This window comes from Asterias rubens, chromosome 2, assembly GCF_902459465.1.
Source record: "Asterias rubens chromosome 2, eAstRub1.3, whole genome shotgun sequence".
NCBI lineage: Eukaryota > Metazoa > Echinodermata > Asteroidea > Forcipulatida > Asteriidae > Asterias > Asterias rubens.
In genome coordinates this window covers 20,497,968-20,512,252 of record NC_047063.1, presented here as the reverse complement: position 1 = coordinate 20,512,252, position 14,285 = coordinate 20,497,968, and the positions used below count along the sequence as shown (strand labels likewise).

The 14,285-nt window shown below is 36.6% G+C and overlaps 1 protein-coding gene across 1 annotated transcript; it reads left to right on the top strand.

The window, feature by feature from the left end:
• Positions 1-309: 309 nt before the first annotated feature.
• On the top strand, positions 310-14,107 carry LOC117307454 (sugar phosphate exchanger 3-like). The gene is made up of 14 exons (XM_033792213.1): positions 310-573; positions 1,283-1,400; positions 3,344-3,471; positions 3,892-3,943; positions 4,494-4,639; positions 6,476-6,569; positions 7,461-7,545; positions 8,089-8,142; positions 8,520-8,629; positions 9,510-9,651; positions 10,267-10,368; positions 10,780-10,979; positions 11,382-11,447; positions 12,214-14,107. Exons 1-14 carry the CDS (start codon positions 497-499, stop codon positions 12,298-12,300), a joined length of 1,461 nt encoding a protein of 486 aa, XP_033648104.1. The 5' UTR covers positions 310-496; the 3' UTR covers positions 12,301-14,107.
• The last annotated feature ends 178 nt before the right edge of the window (positions 14,108-14,285 follow it).

The following is a 14,285-nucleotide window of genomic DNA, read 5'->3' as shown; positions in this document are numbered from 1 at the left end:
AAAACACTTGAGGAAAACAACGTTAAACATACTTTTCATTTAGAAATCTAAAAAGCTGAATCGACTGTAATCCTGTAATTCCTCTTCTAGCCCCCCCCCCCCCCGATCCGGCCCCAATCCGCCCCCTGAATCACCCTCTGCACCTTTACACATTATAAAAGTATAACAATCAGACTAATTTTTGAATGCAAACCACTAACGTGGTTTCCTGTCTATGTGACTATTGATTTTTCTGGGCTAAAGAATGACAAAATAAATATACGAATGGTTAATAAATTATAAAAAACCTTTTGTAGATAGTGCAACAGGTGTGCCGTGAACGTTCACGGGCGGTGTAAGGCCAGATTCTAAGGTCATTGCGTTAGTTAAACATTGGTTCTAATGCATGAATGTGAAAAAGCACACGATAGCGGGAAGAACACTTTGTGGATACATTCTGTAAAACAGCAATGAGACCGGACTTTGTTTGAATGTAACTGTACTTTGTTTTAATACCATGAAGACACAGGGAACACCGTGTTGTGGTTCATACACCAAATATCACGTGGCTACGTTTTTCCTCACTTATTTATCGTAAGTACATTTTTTGAAAATAATTGAGAAGAATTTATTACCGGAGATGAAGTTTGTAAATGCACATAAGATAATGTAATTTAGAGGAAACAGAATGAGCACTGTGTTTTGATGCATTTACCAAGAACAGTGAAATAGAAAGGGAACACACGATTATTTGTACTGATATAAAGTTTATACTTTTACTACTTTTTAAATTTATTCATTGCATACTTTTGAAAAAGTTACGAACAGTCTATGTTTAGGCGAATTATTTTTTAATCCTACCCGATTTGCATCTTGATTAATACGAAACAATTTTCACAGCCTATTCTTGGAAGTATCAGTGCTTTATACACATGTGTTTTAGGGTAAAAACAAATTATTTTAAGTTGTCTTGTGGACAGACTCTTTGAATCATGAGCAATGGATGAATTTTAACATAATCAAAATATTCCGAGTTTTGTATGTGTATTATACTGTCATAAACTTGTTGTGTGTGTTTATATGTTTTTCTTCATATTTTCATTTGTATTTTATTTTTTATATTGTAGTTGATTTTAATACATTTTAAATGACTGTTTTCAGTAAACTGTAAACCTCTGCTTTTATCCGCTGTATTGCATTTTTTTTTACATAAACCATTAATAATAATAAAAACAAAATTATATAAAATGTAAAACTAACATCTAGTCCTATTAAAATGATTTAATTGATTTGAAACCGACAGATATTGTTTTTATAATGCCGCCCGTAAGACGTTCAGTAATGTGAAGACGTCAGTTCGTCTTAGTTGGGCCCCTCTCGCTGAAAATGAAACCCTACCCGAAGGATACAACGAGAAACAGGTATTAGAATATTTAATTCATCGAATAATAGGCAATTTTCAGATATCATGGTGGACACACTGTGGCGTTTTGGTAAATTTGTCTGTGTAAACTCAAACCAAACAGTGCACTCCAACAATAGTGTCCACCAATATCTCAAAAAGCCAGTTAACTTTGTGTACCTATTAAACGGTCACGTACCAGCGGAAGCTATAATAGTAAAACAGACTCGGGGTTGGCCCGTAACATTTTCTTCCAAAATCCCACATAAATATTACTGTCTAATCTAATCTATGTCTAATCTAAACTCAGCTGTCGATTATTTGAAGCAGTAAATTTTTATTTTATATTTTTACGAGTTATTGCTTTGAAACTACAAACAAAAGTTGAAAAGAACAAACATTGTTTGGGGTGATAGATCAATCGTGAAGAAATCTTTCTGGTGATTGAGTGATTCATGATCCAACAGAATCAGGATACATTTTAGTGTCTCTGACAAAGTTTGGTGACCTACTTTAATTTTCCGACCCCTATCCCCACTTTGTGATTCTTCGTGCCCCCATTTACCTAGGCCTATTGGTTATTTCGATTGCAGCGATTGAAATAAACACTTTAGATGAACACTTTTTGAACTAAATAATAGGACATAACTCGAGGAGACCAAAATACACTTTTCGTGTTTGTCCTTCAATTGAAATCTCACAAAATTTTATTTAAAAAACTTCACTTCTTTGTTGAGTGTGGTATTAAGTACTAAAGTCTGAAGGATTTTAGTGGGAAAAGTGCCGTTTTGTCTTAATTGTGTTTTTACAATTGACACCCCCCCCCTCCCAACACACGCCCCTTTTTTTTTCTTTTTTTTTCGGGGGCGATATTGACAAAGACAAATATTTTACAATATTAATTTTGGTTTTTACCCATACACCGATGTGTGTTTAAATTAAATACGTTTTTAATAGCAATTATTTTTCACTTTGTTTTCTCTTTTTGTTCCTTCCTTTTTTGTTTGTATTTTGCTTTGTCAAAGGTATTTTAAAATCAGTTCAATTTGATCCCTTACTAATAACCAATACAAACTGAATACAATGAAATTTGCATATCGATTACCGCTCCATGGCAGCTGCCGCACTATGGCAGCTGCCGCACTCACCAATGAAGATCGGGTAGGAATACACGTTATAATTTTTTTTTTTTTTTTAAACACCCATGCTTATAAAAATGAAATATTGGGGGATGATTTTATTACATTATTGTGAGTCATATCTCATCTGGCAAATGCATTTTACCGTATTCTGCAGCTGCGACACAATACAGTTGTTTTTAAGGAAAGACGAAGGACACTCTCTCTGATTGTCGTATTGGTGATATCATCTTCATTGAGTTTGAGTCAGGACCCAAGAAAAAGGCCTGCTAAAGTTCTCGGCATCTAAAAAAAATATTTTCATTCAACCAGGATTTTATACTGTTTTTATTATAACTATTAATTTTGTGTCGTGATGGGGGGGGGGGGCAATTATGACAATGATAATCTTTTGTCATTTATTACTACCAGTTTTTGAAAGATTTCCACCGTAAAATCTAAAGTGTGGAAACCTCTTCTCTTTTTGTTGAGCCAACGGCTGGATAATTGTGTTTTTTTTTATTCAAATGTTCTATTTAATTTATATACCGTGGCACCTTTTTTTTTTTTTTTTTTTTTTAGGGAAGGGATATATCCTTTTCTTAAGGGCCGAGAACACAAATTCGTTTTGGGGGAAATTAGTTGTTTGGGATCTTAATCTCCGGGAAGGAAAACTTGGTTGCAGTTGGAATTATCGAAACTGTTCTGCTTCAATTTCGTGTATAATAAATTAAATGTAGTTTCTCTTTCACTCTGGTGGCAAATTAGTGTTGTTAGTATTTTAAGACTACACCATCACTTTCGTTTTTGTGCAGCCTTAATGTATGATATGTTGTCCAAATAGATGCAGAGTTATGTCCACCCATTCTTGGAAAGCGCCGACGAAGTGGAGGTGTTCTTTGGCGTTTTGGATACCGTATTTCTGGTCGCATACGCGGTCGGGCTTTTCATCAGTGGTATGCTCGGAGATAGGTAAATACAGTCTTAGACATGGGGAGGGTTGGGGTTGGTTGGTGGTAGTTTTGAGAGAACTTTAAATATAATAGTATGTATGTTCCTCACTCTGAGGTGAACACAAATTAATTTAAGAGTAATTTAAGAGTGTAGTCTAATTCTGTATAGTTACTTGAAAAAAAACAAGCATTTTGAATTTAGCTTGTCGAATATATTTTGAAGGCCCCCTACTAGGAAACTTTTATCAGATTAACACTTACAAGGTACAAGGTCATGTCATGTTCGACCTGAAAAAAAAACGTTCCTAGATGTTTTTTTCTTCTGCAGAATATAAAGTTCCATGTTTGCAGGTGGCGATACCCGCATAAATGACCCTTTTTCGTTCAAAGACTTTATAATAAGTACACAACATGTCTTCATTTTTCTTATCTTACACAGGTTAGACCTGAGAAAGGTCCTAGGGGGCGGAATGTGCCTCTCCGCTGTCACGGTAAGTTTAATCTCACATTCAGACAAACAACAACAACGAAAACAAAAACAACAACAACAACAACAACGAAAACAACAACAACAACAACGATGACGACAAACAAGTCTAGGACAACAATACCAACAGCGAATCATTAACAACAACGACGAAGACAAACAGCAGCAGCAGCAACAACAACAACAACAACAACCACAACAACAACAACAACAACAACAACAACAACAGCGACAACAAGGATGTAAAATGAATTTACTATTCGAAGAACCAAGTCGAATGCCCTGAATAATTATGATATTCTCTAATGTATCTTCACGTGTTTGGAAGAACTTATAAAACATTAGTGTTTGTGTTGATTTTTTCCCCCATTGTTTTGTTGCATCTTTTTTCACTTGTCCGTTATTTTATATTGTTTGCTTTGTAACGTTTGCATCGACGAGCATTTTTTATTATTTTTTATTATGTTGTATTTTATATAGTTTGATAAGGTTACTGTAATTTTTGCTAACCTTTCTTATGTTTTTTTTTCTTCTTATATTATTTCTCTCGTCAGATTTTCATGTTTGGTTCTCTTAGTGAGTGGATAAGTTTATACAACAAAGCGTATTACATTATTTTCTGGATTCTGAACGGGCTCCTGCAAGGCACCGGCTGGCCCGCACTGATCGCCGTCATGGGAAACTGGTTCACGGAGTCCAGGTAACAGACCGCGCTTTACCATGCAACCACCATTTTGGTCATACTTTATTCCCAGAATCAAACAGCATGCTGGACATTCGCAAATTCACAATACAAAATAAGTGACCTGACTATTTTGGTCCTACCACCCTCGTTGTGATTGAATTTATATGGATGGGGAATAAATTCAAGATGTCGCTCTTTTTGGTAAAGGTCAAGGCAGCCTGTGCCCAATATCATAGAATGATAGAGCTGCTTGAGCAGGAAAAGCGCTTAAACATTTATTCTGCATAGCAGAAATGAGCAGGATACCAGTCACAAACTGCGTAAAATGACATGGCATTTTGACTGGTAGCCTTGTTCTGGTTAGCACCATGTTGTTGTGCTTAGCCACTTTTGCACCTTGTAGAAACACAACAAGTTATGCGGCTTCCCCCGTTTTTATTTTTTTGTGTTTTCATGTACATATTTTAATCGTCTTGTTTCCCCAAATTCAAAGTCATTCAATCTGAATTCGAAGTCATTCTCGGGCCGTTTTGGCGAAACAGAGAGCGATCAATGCATCTTGTTGATACAAGCGTTCATTTTAAAGGTCACCAGGGAAAAAAAATATTTTCAACGAAACTGGAAAGTGAGTGATTACTCGTTTGCGTTACCGCGATATTGAAAACAGTTCACACCACAAAAATACAAATATATTTGTTAACTTGTTGTAGTTTTATGAACAATATTGGTGGCAAATAGTTGTATGAAAAGAGTGGCAGACAAACTAGACAAATGCACTCTACACGAACGATAATTAAATGGAACGAAAGATAGCCGTGGATGTGAAGTTCACCAGATGGCTAATATGATATACGGATTGTCCAATTTGTATATTATTCACTCTCATTATCAATCGTTTTGTTGGTGTCTGTGGCCCTTTTCGAAAGAAGGCTTCGGCTCCAGATTCGGCTCATCAGGATAGCTTGGCAGCTGTTACGACAACTAATTTGCGCGTGCTTTGCGTGCGTTCTCATTGCTTCAGACGAAAGGACAGAGTCTGAAGCCGAATCCAAAGCCAAGCCGTGGTTTCGAAAAGGGCCTACGTCTGTTTTATTGTTAAGTGCACATGAATCTACACACACTTATGGTCCCCAACCGCCAACTCTCTTCTTTTTTTTTGCATAAAAGAGTAACCCGGTTTTGCGAGATGGTCAGTTTCCTTTGTAAGTTTAATCCGGTTCAGCCTCGTTTTATTCCCAATTATAAATAGGTTCGAGTTTATTATTATTACTGGTTTATTGTAAAAACATCTGCTTGTCGCAGTCCAGAGACTGAATTAAAATACAGATTTACATTATTACATGAATGAGTTAATTCGATTGAAGGTAAAATTTGAGTTAGTATCTAACGTATAATGCATAGCCGTTTGCTTTTTGGTTTGGCGTGATTTTCCATCATGGCGGACAATATGGCAGACTTTGGTACGCTAGGTGGCAGCAGACAGTTAAGTTAATAATTCTATTTGTAGTTCTGAGCATGAGCACATTTCCGAGAACGGATTTGCCTGGTAATATATGTTGCCATGAACAGGCCTTAAAGGTTATATACATCTTTCCGTGAAATATGTAAGTTGCAACTCGCGCATGCTTCATAACACTTTTGGGTGATTGAACGTACGTCGCGCCATTTTGATGACCAATGATGGCGTGATAACATTGATACCATTAATTTGTCAGTGAAATGGAGATCAATGACGTCAACTCTCTATGGCGTTTGCCAACCAATAGTGCTTGTACTCGTGCGTGAACTTTAGAAGGGCCAATTTGAGTATTTCAATTATTGATTCATTGTTTTGTTATACAATTATTATAGAGGACTAGTATTCGGCTTATGGACATCTTGCCAATCTGTTGGAAACATTTTGGGGTCTGTTCTTGCTGCACTGGTGTTAAACCAAGGATATCAGGTAAACTCATGCAGTCATAGGTCGACTAATGGTCTCAGCTAATCTCAGCATATTTATAACTAGCTCAACAAAACTTCCTCGACAATACTCACTCGATAAAACTCTCTCGGCAAACTTGACAGATCTAACTGACAAATCTAACTCGGCAAACTCACTCTTCAAAAACTCAGTTGACTAAATTCTTTGAAATATCACTAAACAAAACTTACTTGGTCTGGGTTTTCGTTTTGGCATTATTCGCTTGGTCATTCCTATTCGGTGATATGCTTGGTAACATTTTGTAAAGTGGGACTTCTCAAAACTCGTTTTAGCTGGGGTTTTTTTTTTTATACAAAATTATGGTTATGATTTTAAACACAATAGAACATTTCTGAACAATGCACTGAGAATGCAATTTAAAGGCAATGGACACTACTGATAATTACTAAAAACAATTATTAGCATACAAACTTACTTGGTAACAAGCAATGTGGAGCTGATGATTATGAAACATTGTGAGAAACGTCTCTCTCTGAAGTGAAGTACATTGTAGTTTTCGAGAAAGAAATAACTTTCCAAGAATTTGATTTCGAGACCTCAAGTTTAGAATTTGAGGTCTCGAAATCAAGCATTATGAAAGCACACAACTTCGTGTGACAAGGGTGTGTTTTTTTTCCATTATTATCTCGCAACTTTGATGACCAATTGCATTCAAGTTTTCACAGGTTTGTCATTTTATGCATATGTTGAGGTACAGCAAGTGAGAAGACATGGTCTTTGACAATACCCAATAGTATCCACTGCCTTTAAAAGGTCATTGATTCTGGTAGACAATTATTTATGGCGTGATCTACACAGAATTAGAAACAAATATACGATAACTTCCGATGTATTTTCTTCGTGTTTCCGCAGTTTGCGTTTCTAACGACGGCCAGCATTCTCTTCATTGGTGGTATTGTGATATTAATTTTCCTCATTCCGTCACCCAGCGATGTAGGTAAGGGTTTCTACAAGTATAGCTTTATCTCTAAAGACAACCTATACCATAACGGAAACTCATAGTCTAATCTTAGTATGAAAGCTTACTTATTGTTAAGTTCATACAACACCGACAACAACAACGACGACGACGACGACGGCGACGACGGCGGTGGCGGCTGCGACCGCGGCGGCGACGGCGACGGTGACGACGACGACTACGGCAACGGCAACGGCAACGGCAGCAGCAACAACAACAGCAACAACAACAACACGACGACGACGACGACGACGACGACGACAAAAATTACACCGCAACAACAACGACAACGACAACATCAACAACAACAACAACCACAACAACAGCAACAACAACAACAACCACAACAACAGCAACAACAACAACAACAAACCTACAACATCATCACAGACAAAAAAAACAGCGGCGACAAGTTTCTCTGAATTAACAAAATTTGCAAACTGGTCCTTAACTTGGTAAACTCAGTTCTTGCTTTTGGAATTTATCGTTTCCCAATGAAATACCGTGTTATTATACACGCAGGTCTTTCTGACACAGTGGAAGGCAAGAGTGATGTGCAAGTCGCATTGAAGAAAGGTAAAACATGCATCACAGCTTTTATAACTCCAAATTTAGGTAAAAATCAAGGCGAAAAGAATATATTGTCTTTTATACCGAATTTTTAATACGACATTTAAGATAATTTCATGCATGCCCTATTGGTATCGAATTATTTACAGCATGTTGGAGCAAGATATGCACCCCACCCCGCCCCCAAACACCAGTAAAAAAATAAAAAATAAAATAAAAAATATATTTAAATATATATACACTATAGGAGTACACCTTGTGATTTTGGTGTACACAGACGAATGTACCCAAACCTATAGTGTGTCGTAGTAATGTGTCCGCCATAAAAAAAAATGGGGGGCTTATGGTCTTTGGTTTGACAACTTCTCACTTCTCTTCCATAGATGGAGATATTTCTGCAGATGAAGATGACACGTCACCAATTCTTCCAAAAACTAAAAGACCTCAAGCCATCAGCTTTACACAGGCACTCTTGTTACCTGGTGTGGCAGCTGTGAGTAAAACAAAACTCAGATTTCCAGGGGTGGATCTTTCACAAAGAGTTAAGACTAGTCTTATCTCGAGTTGAGACGAGTTACTCGTCAAAACTTATGTAATATCACTAGCCTTAAGTTATGAATATTATATCCAAGGACTTCTCCTAAGTTTTATGACTATTCCTAACTCTATGTGAAATCGACCCCTGGACACCTTTGGTAATTGTTGCCAATATAACCGGTATTATCACTTGGTGTTTCCTCACATATGCATAAATAACAACTGTGAAAGTTTTGGGCTCCATTGGTCGTCGAAGTAGCAAGAAAATAATGCAAGAAAAAACACCCGTGTTGCACATAATTTGTGTGCGTTCAGGTGCATATTTTTAGTGTGAAGCTACCTTTTTCTAAACATCTACGTTACTTTGAGGGAGTCGTTTCTCACAATTTCGTATACCGGTACTATACACAGCTTTCCGTTGCGCTTGCTACCACAAACGTTGCTATTCAAATTTATCAATAAATTACCAAAGGTGTACAGTGCCTTAAAACTACAACCATTAATTTATCGTATTTGTTTATTAATTATAAGATTACACAACCAACGGCTTATTTAGCGCCAATAACCGGATGAAACACGAAATGTTCAGCTGCTATAGATGTGGGAGGACAACCCCAACTAAGGGGGAAACACACGCAATCAGAAAGGGACGCTTGAAAACCAAGTCCAAATGCAAAGGCTCCTGTCAGGGGTACAGCGTTCCAAGTGAGAAGGGCTATTGCTGTTTTTTCCCGATAGGGTTGTCTATAAAGAGAGAAGAAGTACAATGGCAAATATTTTGTATCTTTATATAACTTAACGAAGTTTGTCTTTTACTTTTACTTTTACTGTTCTAGTTTGCGTTGAGCTATGCTTGCCTAAAAATGGTAAACTACGCCTTTTTCTTCTGGCTCCCTTACTACTTGAGCGATAACTTTTTATGGTCAGAGGTTGAAGCGGATCAAATGTCAATGTTCTACGACATCGGAGGTCTTATTGGTACGATTATCGATAATCGATTAGTAGTACTTTAATTATCAAATCCTCAAGAGTTATCAATAACACACGATATCATTATTTTTAGGTTATTTTGTTTATTGGAAACTTGTTTATAAAAATAAAATAAAATAATTAATTGGATGGGTGTAATACATAAATACGAACTTATTTTATGTTTATTTTAAAGTTTACTTTTGGTAGTGTGTGCGTGTTTTGGCAGGGAACTAGCTTTCAAGCAGACTTCGTCCTGATGGAGTCGCAAATCCTAAATATTATTCAGTTAAAACGAAATATTATGCAAAACCTACAAGTTAATTTATGAGATGTAAGAAGAAGATCTTGGGGCTGGTTGTACAAAATAATGGGTGAAATTTAATTGTTATTTTGCTTAATTTTTATTTTTATAATCAAATTATTTTGGTTGTTTAGTCCTTTTTTATTCTTTCGTAATTTAATTTCTTATTAATACATCTACTAAAGTAATTATTTATTTAATGATTTTGTATAATGTTATGTTGAGTAAACTCATTTAATTGTATTTGCTTTTTCTTGTAATCTTTTTTATTTTTACATTTGTTTATATTTTTTACTCCCCCCCCCCCGGTCGTCTCTCAGGTGGAATACTAGGTGGTGTCATTTCTGATTGTCTGGGTGTCCGCTCACCCGTGGTTGTCGTCATGATGGTCCTATCGTACAGTTTGGTCTTCGGATACAGTTGTAAGCAAATAAACACCTTCTTAAGATATTGCTTGAAAAATGATGAGATCTGGGCCCAATTTCATGGCTCTGCTTAATCGGCGCTTACGGAAGCAGGGAATTCTGTGCTTACGGCAAGCGTATTTCACGGGTTAGCGGCGAATTTGGGCTTCAGCGCGTGCGTACTCCCCGTTACTAACTATAGGCATTCTAGGCTTACAAGGCTAGCGCAGAAATTCGGCGCTTGCACGTAAGCGGGGAATCGTGATCGTAAGCGCGGAATTCGGCGGTAAGCAGAGCCATGAAATTGGGCCCCGCTCAGAATCTGTGTGTTGTGTAAAACGTTCAGATATCCTAAAATAAATTTTTAATTTATTTGCTCTTGAATGTCGCACTTAATGACATTTCAATTTTGATTCTGACCTTCCACAGTTTGTCCCAATGATTTGCTACTGAACGCAATTATCCTAACGATAGTGGGGATATTTGTGAATGGGGCATCCCACGTGGTCAGTTCAGTAGTGTCAGCTGACCTGGGTCAACAAGACGTCATCCGAGGTAGTAAAGAGGCTCTTGCAACGGTGACTGGTATCATCGATGGAACAGGCACCATGGGTGCTGCACTCGGACAGGTAAGGCGTGTGGCCGTATAATTACTATGAACTATCATCTATTAGTGGATATTGGTCACTGAATCTCGGTCCCTGGACTTGGTCCTGCGGTTCCTAGGTCACTGGACCCGCTGGATATCATTTGGTCCCTGAATCTTGGGCCCTGACATTAGTCCCTTGATCTTGATTCCTGGATCTTGGTCCCTGGATCTTGGTCCCTGGATCTTAGTCCCTGGATCTTGGTCCTTGGATCTTGAACCCTGGATTTGGTTTCTGGATCTTGGCACCGGACTTGATCCCCATTTCTTGGTTTCTGGAACTTGGTCCCTGGAACGTGGTCCCTGGACTACGGTCCGTGTCACAAAGCCATTATTTAATTATTTTGTTGTATTAGATGATTGTTAAATTTTGTCTCGCCCTTAGATTGTCGTTCCTGTCTTGGAAATGAAGTATGGCTGGCCCCCAGTGTTCTATTTCTTCGTTGTCATGGTGAGTATATCGTTACTTCTTTATTTTGTTTCTACGTCGTTTCAGAAAGAGTACAACTTTTTCTTGGCCGAGTATGTATTAACACCTCATGAGAAGCAAGCGATACCTACAAGAGTTGGGGAAAAATCGTCTCTTTTGAAAAGGTCTTTTCTTGAAAAAAAAATAACATTTTGTATAATAAATAGTACTATGAACATGTCCATCCACACTTACTGGTCGTAAAACTAATGTCACATTAGAACAAACTAATTTACGCAGCTCTAAGAGTTAACCATTTTTTCATTTAAATATTTCCATGTCCACTTGGAACAACTAATTACCTGTCCCTTTGATTCTTACCATGTCGATTTGTCTTATGGAATATAACGACTTTTCCTTAATTTTTGCCATGTTGACTTGTCCTTATTAACGACTTAAAAAGTAAGATGCTCAGTTATCTTCCCTCCCAGTACAATCAGTTTATTATTAATAAGTGTTACTATTTTAGTACTTTTATTTTGTGGGCGACGTTTGTTTTTTACTTTTGCGGATGGGCACAAGTAAAACTGACTGGGTAATGATGTTAAATGGTTTGGGGTAGGTAATTTGTACCCCTAAACATTTTTAATTACCGACCCCAAATAATTAAAAATTAAAAAGTTACCAAATCAATTTCCCTTGTGCTTATTTGATTACCAAGATGCACTCACGATTACCTCAAATTGAAGGCCTACAATAATATTGAGTAAAAACATATCATTGTTACTCTTATGTTTTTATTCTTCAGATTGTGATTGGCACTGTGTTCATCATGCCGACTTTTGTGAAAGAATTAAAAACATTGCACAGACATTCGAAATACAATGAAAAATAATAGAGACTCTTGAATTGACAAGCTCGTCAAAATAGTGCTTCCCTACACTGTACAAACTGAGGTGTTCAATTAACACTTTGGGTGTTGTCACATAATAGATAACAACGAATGAATACAAAATAGGACGGTGAAATTACACAAATTTCTTTAAAAAAAAAATTACATTGGTGTTTTTGGTAACAGCCTATGATGTTGATTCTCTGTCATGACAACACCAGAGGTGTCAATTTTAACACCCAGATTTCTGCAGTGTAAGAGGTCGGGTCTTGCAATTTACAAAAAGGGGTGGGTAAATTCATGTTTTGGGATGGAGTGGTTACCTCCTCACCCTCCACCACTGGGACCCCGGTTCGAATCCCACTATACGTTGATTGGGATTTCGGTTCATAGAATGAGTGGGTTTTATCTGAAATAATTATCTTGGGTTTTCCTCCAAAATTTCAAACTGAAACTTCTTTTATTGTCTTAATAATAAAACAGTAAAGATATTAATTTTAAAGCGCCCAATGTAAAAAAGGATTTAAGCGCATAAAGAGAACAATAAAAACAAGTTATACAAAGAGAGAAAGATAAACAGCAACTATAAAATAAGCAAAATAATACGAAATAAGCAGTTTCAAACAAAAGAGTTGGGTCTTGGCTAGTACAGTGATTAAGTTCACTTTTCCCGGGACCCCTTAATTGGCTTCTCAACCAGAATAATGAGCAGGGGGTATTGCTAGTCTTGAAATCAAGTCGGTAATTGTTAAGCGCGTTGTAGTTACGGGGATATGGATACACACACCATCGATCCCAGTATGTATGAGTCAGTCGCAATTAACAATGACCGTTGTTTGAATGTATGATCACACTGTGTGACTGCTGCATGAACGGCAGAATGTGTTAGTAAACTGCAGCGCTAACGACTTCATCAAGTCTAGGGTATTGCTGAATTTCGAAATAATTATGTGATTGGACTGACTTTGTTCACAATACTATTCTTTGGACGCATCGCTATAGGGAGCTGAGAGTTGCGTCGGTTGTGAATAGTGGACTTCGTGGAACTGTAAACTTATGCTTTCTCTGTTGTTGAAGATGCGCAAATTATTATAGATATGTACAGTAAGAACAAAATCTATTTATTTAATGTACATGTAATTTAGTTTTTTATGTTACGCGTACTATTAAAGGGAGACACTGTGCTTAAAATGTTCGTTGTTCTATTCTTTTTTTCTTTTTTCCCATTTATGGATCTAAAAATTCTCGACCAGAGCATAAGATGACGAGCTTTTTGACTGCTTTCAAATAAAAATGGAAATAATCACAGTTGGCTTTTTTAATGTGATCACGGGCTTTTAAAAATGAACTAATCTTAACTTTTAAAAAAGAAAGATAACGGAAGAATTATCGGATAAAGACTGAAATACACATAATAATTATCACTAATCCTTTGTTATGTCATAATACCTTTTAAAATTATTAACGCTTTTTTTTTACATTTTATTTTTAAAGTACAGCAGTGCATTAATTAAAATTCTGAAAAAACAAATCATTTTAAAAATCGTAGGTCATGCACTTTTTTCTCTTTTTTGTTTTTGCTATGGCGCAGACGTAACCGAGTGAGGATGGTGAGTTAATAAAAAAAACATGATTGTTTTAGTTTTGATTTTGATTAGAACACAAAACATGAACAATATTTATATTTCGTTCAATAATTCAATAACAAGACGACATCAAAAACAATCACAACAGTTTGGTATACAAACAATATGATAACTTGATATTGCTTTTAAAATTATTTTTAAATGCAGTGGACACTATTGGTAGTTACTCAAAATAATTATTAGCATAAAACCTTTCTTGGTGACGAGTAATGGGGAGAGCTGTTGGTAGTATAAAACATTGTGAGAAACAGCTCCCTCTGAAGTGCCATAGTTTTCGAGAAAGAAGTAATTTTCCACAAAGTTGATTTCGAGACCTCAGACTTAGAACTCGAGGTCTCGAAA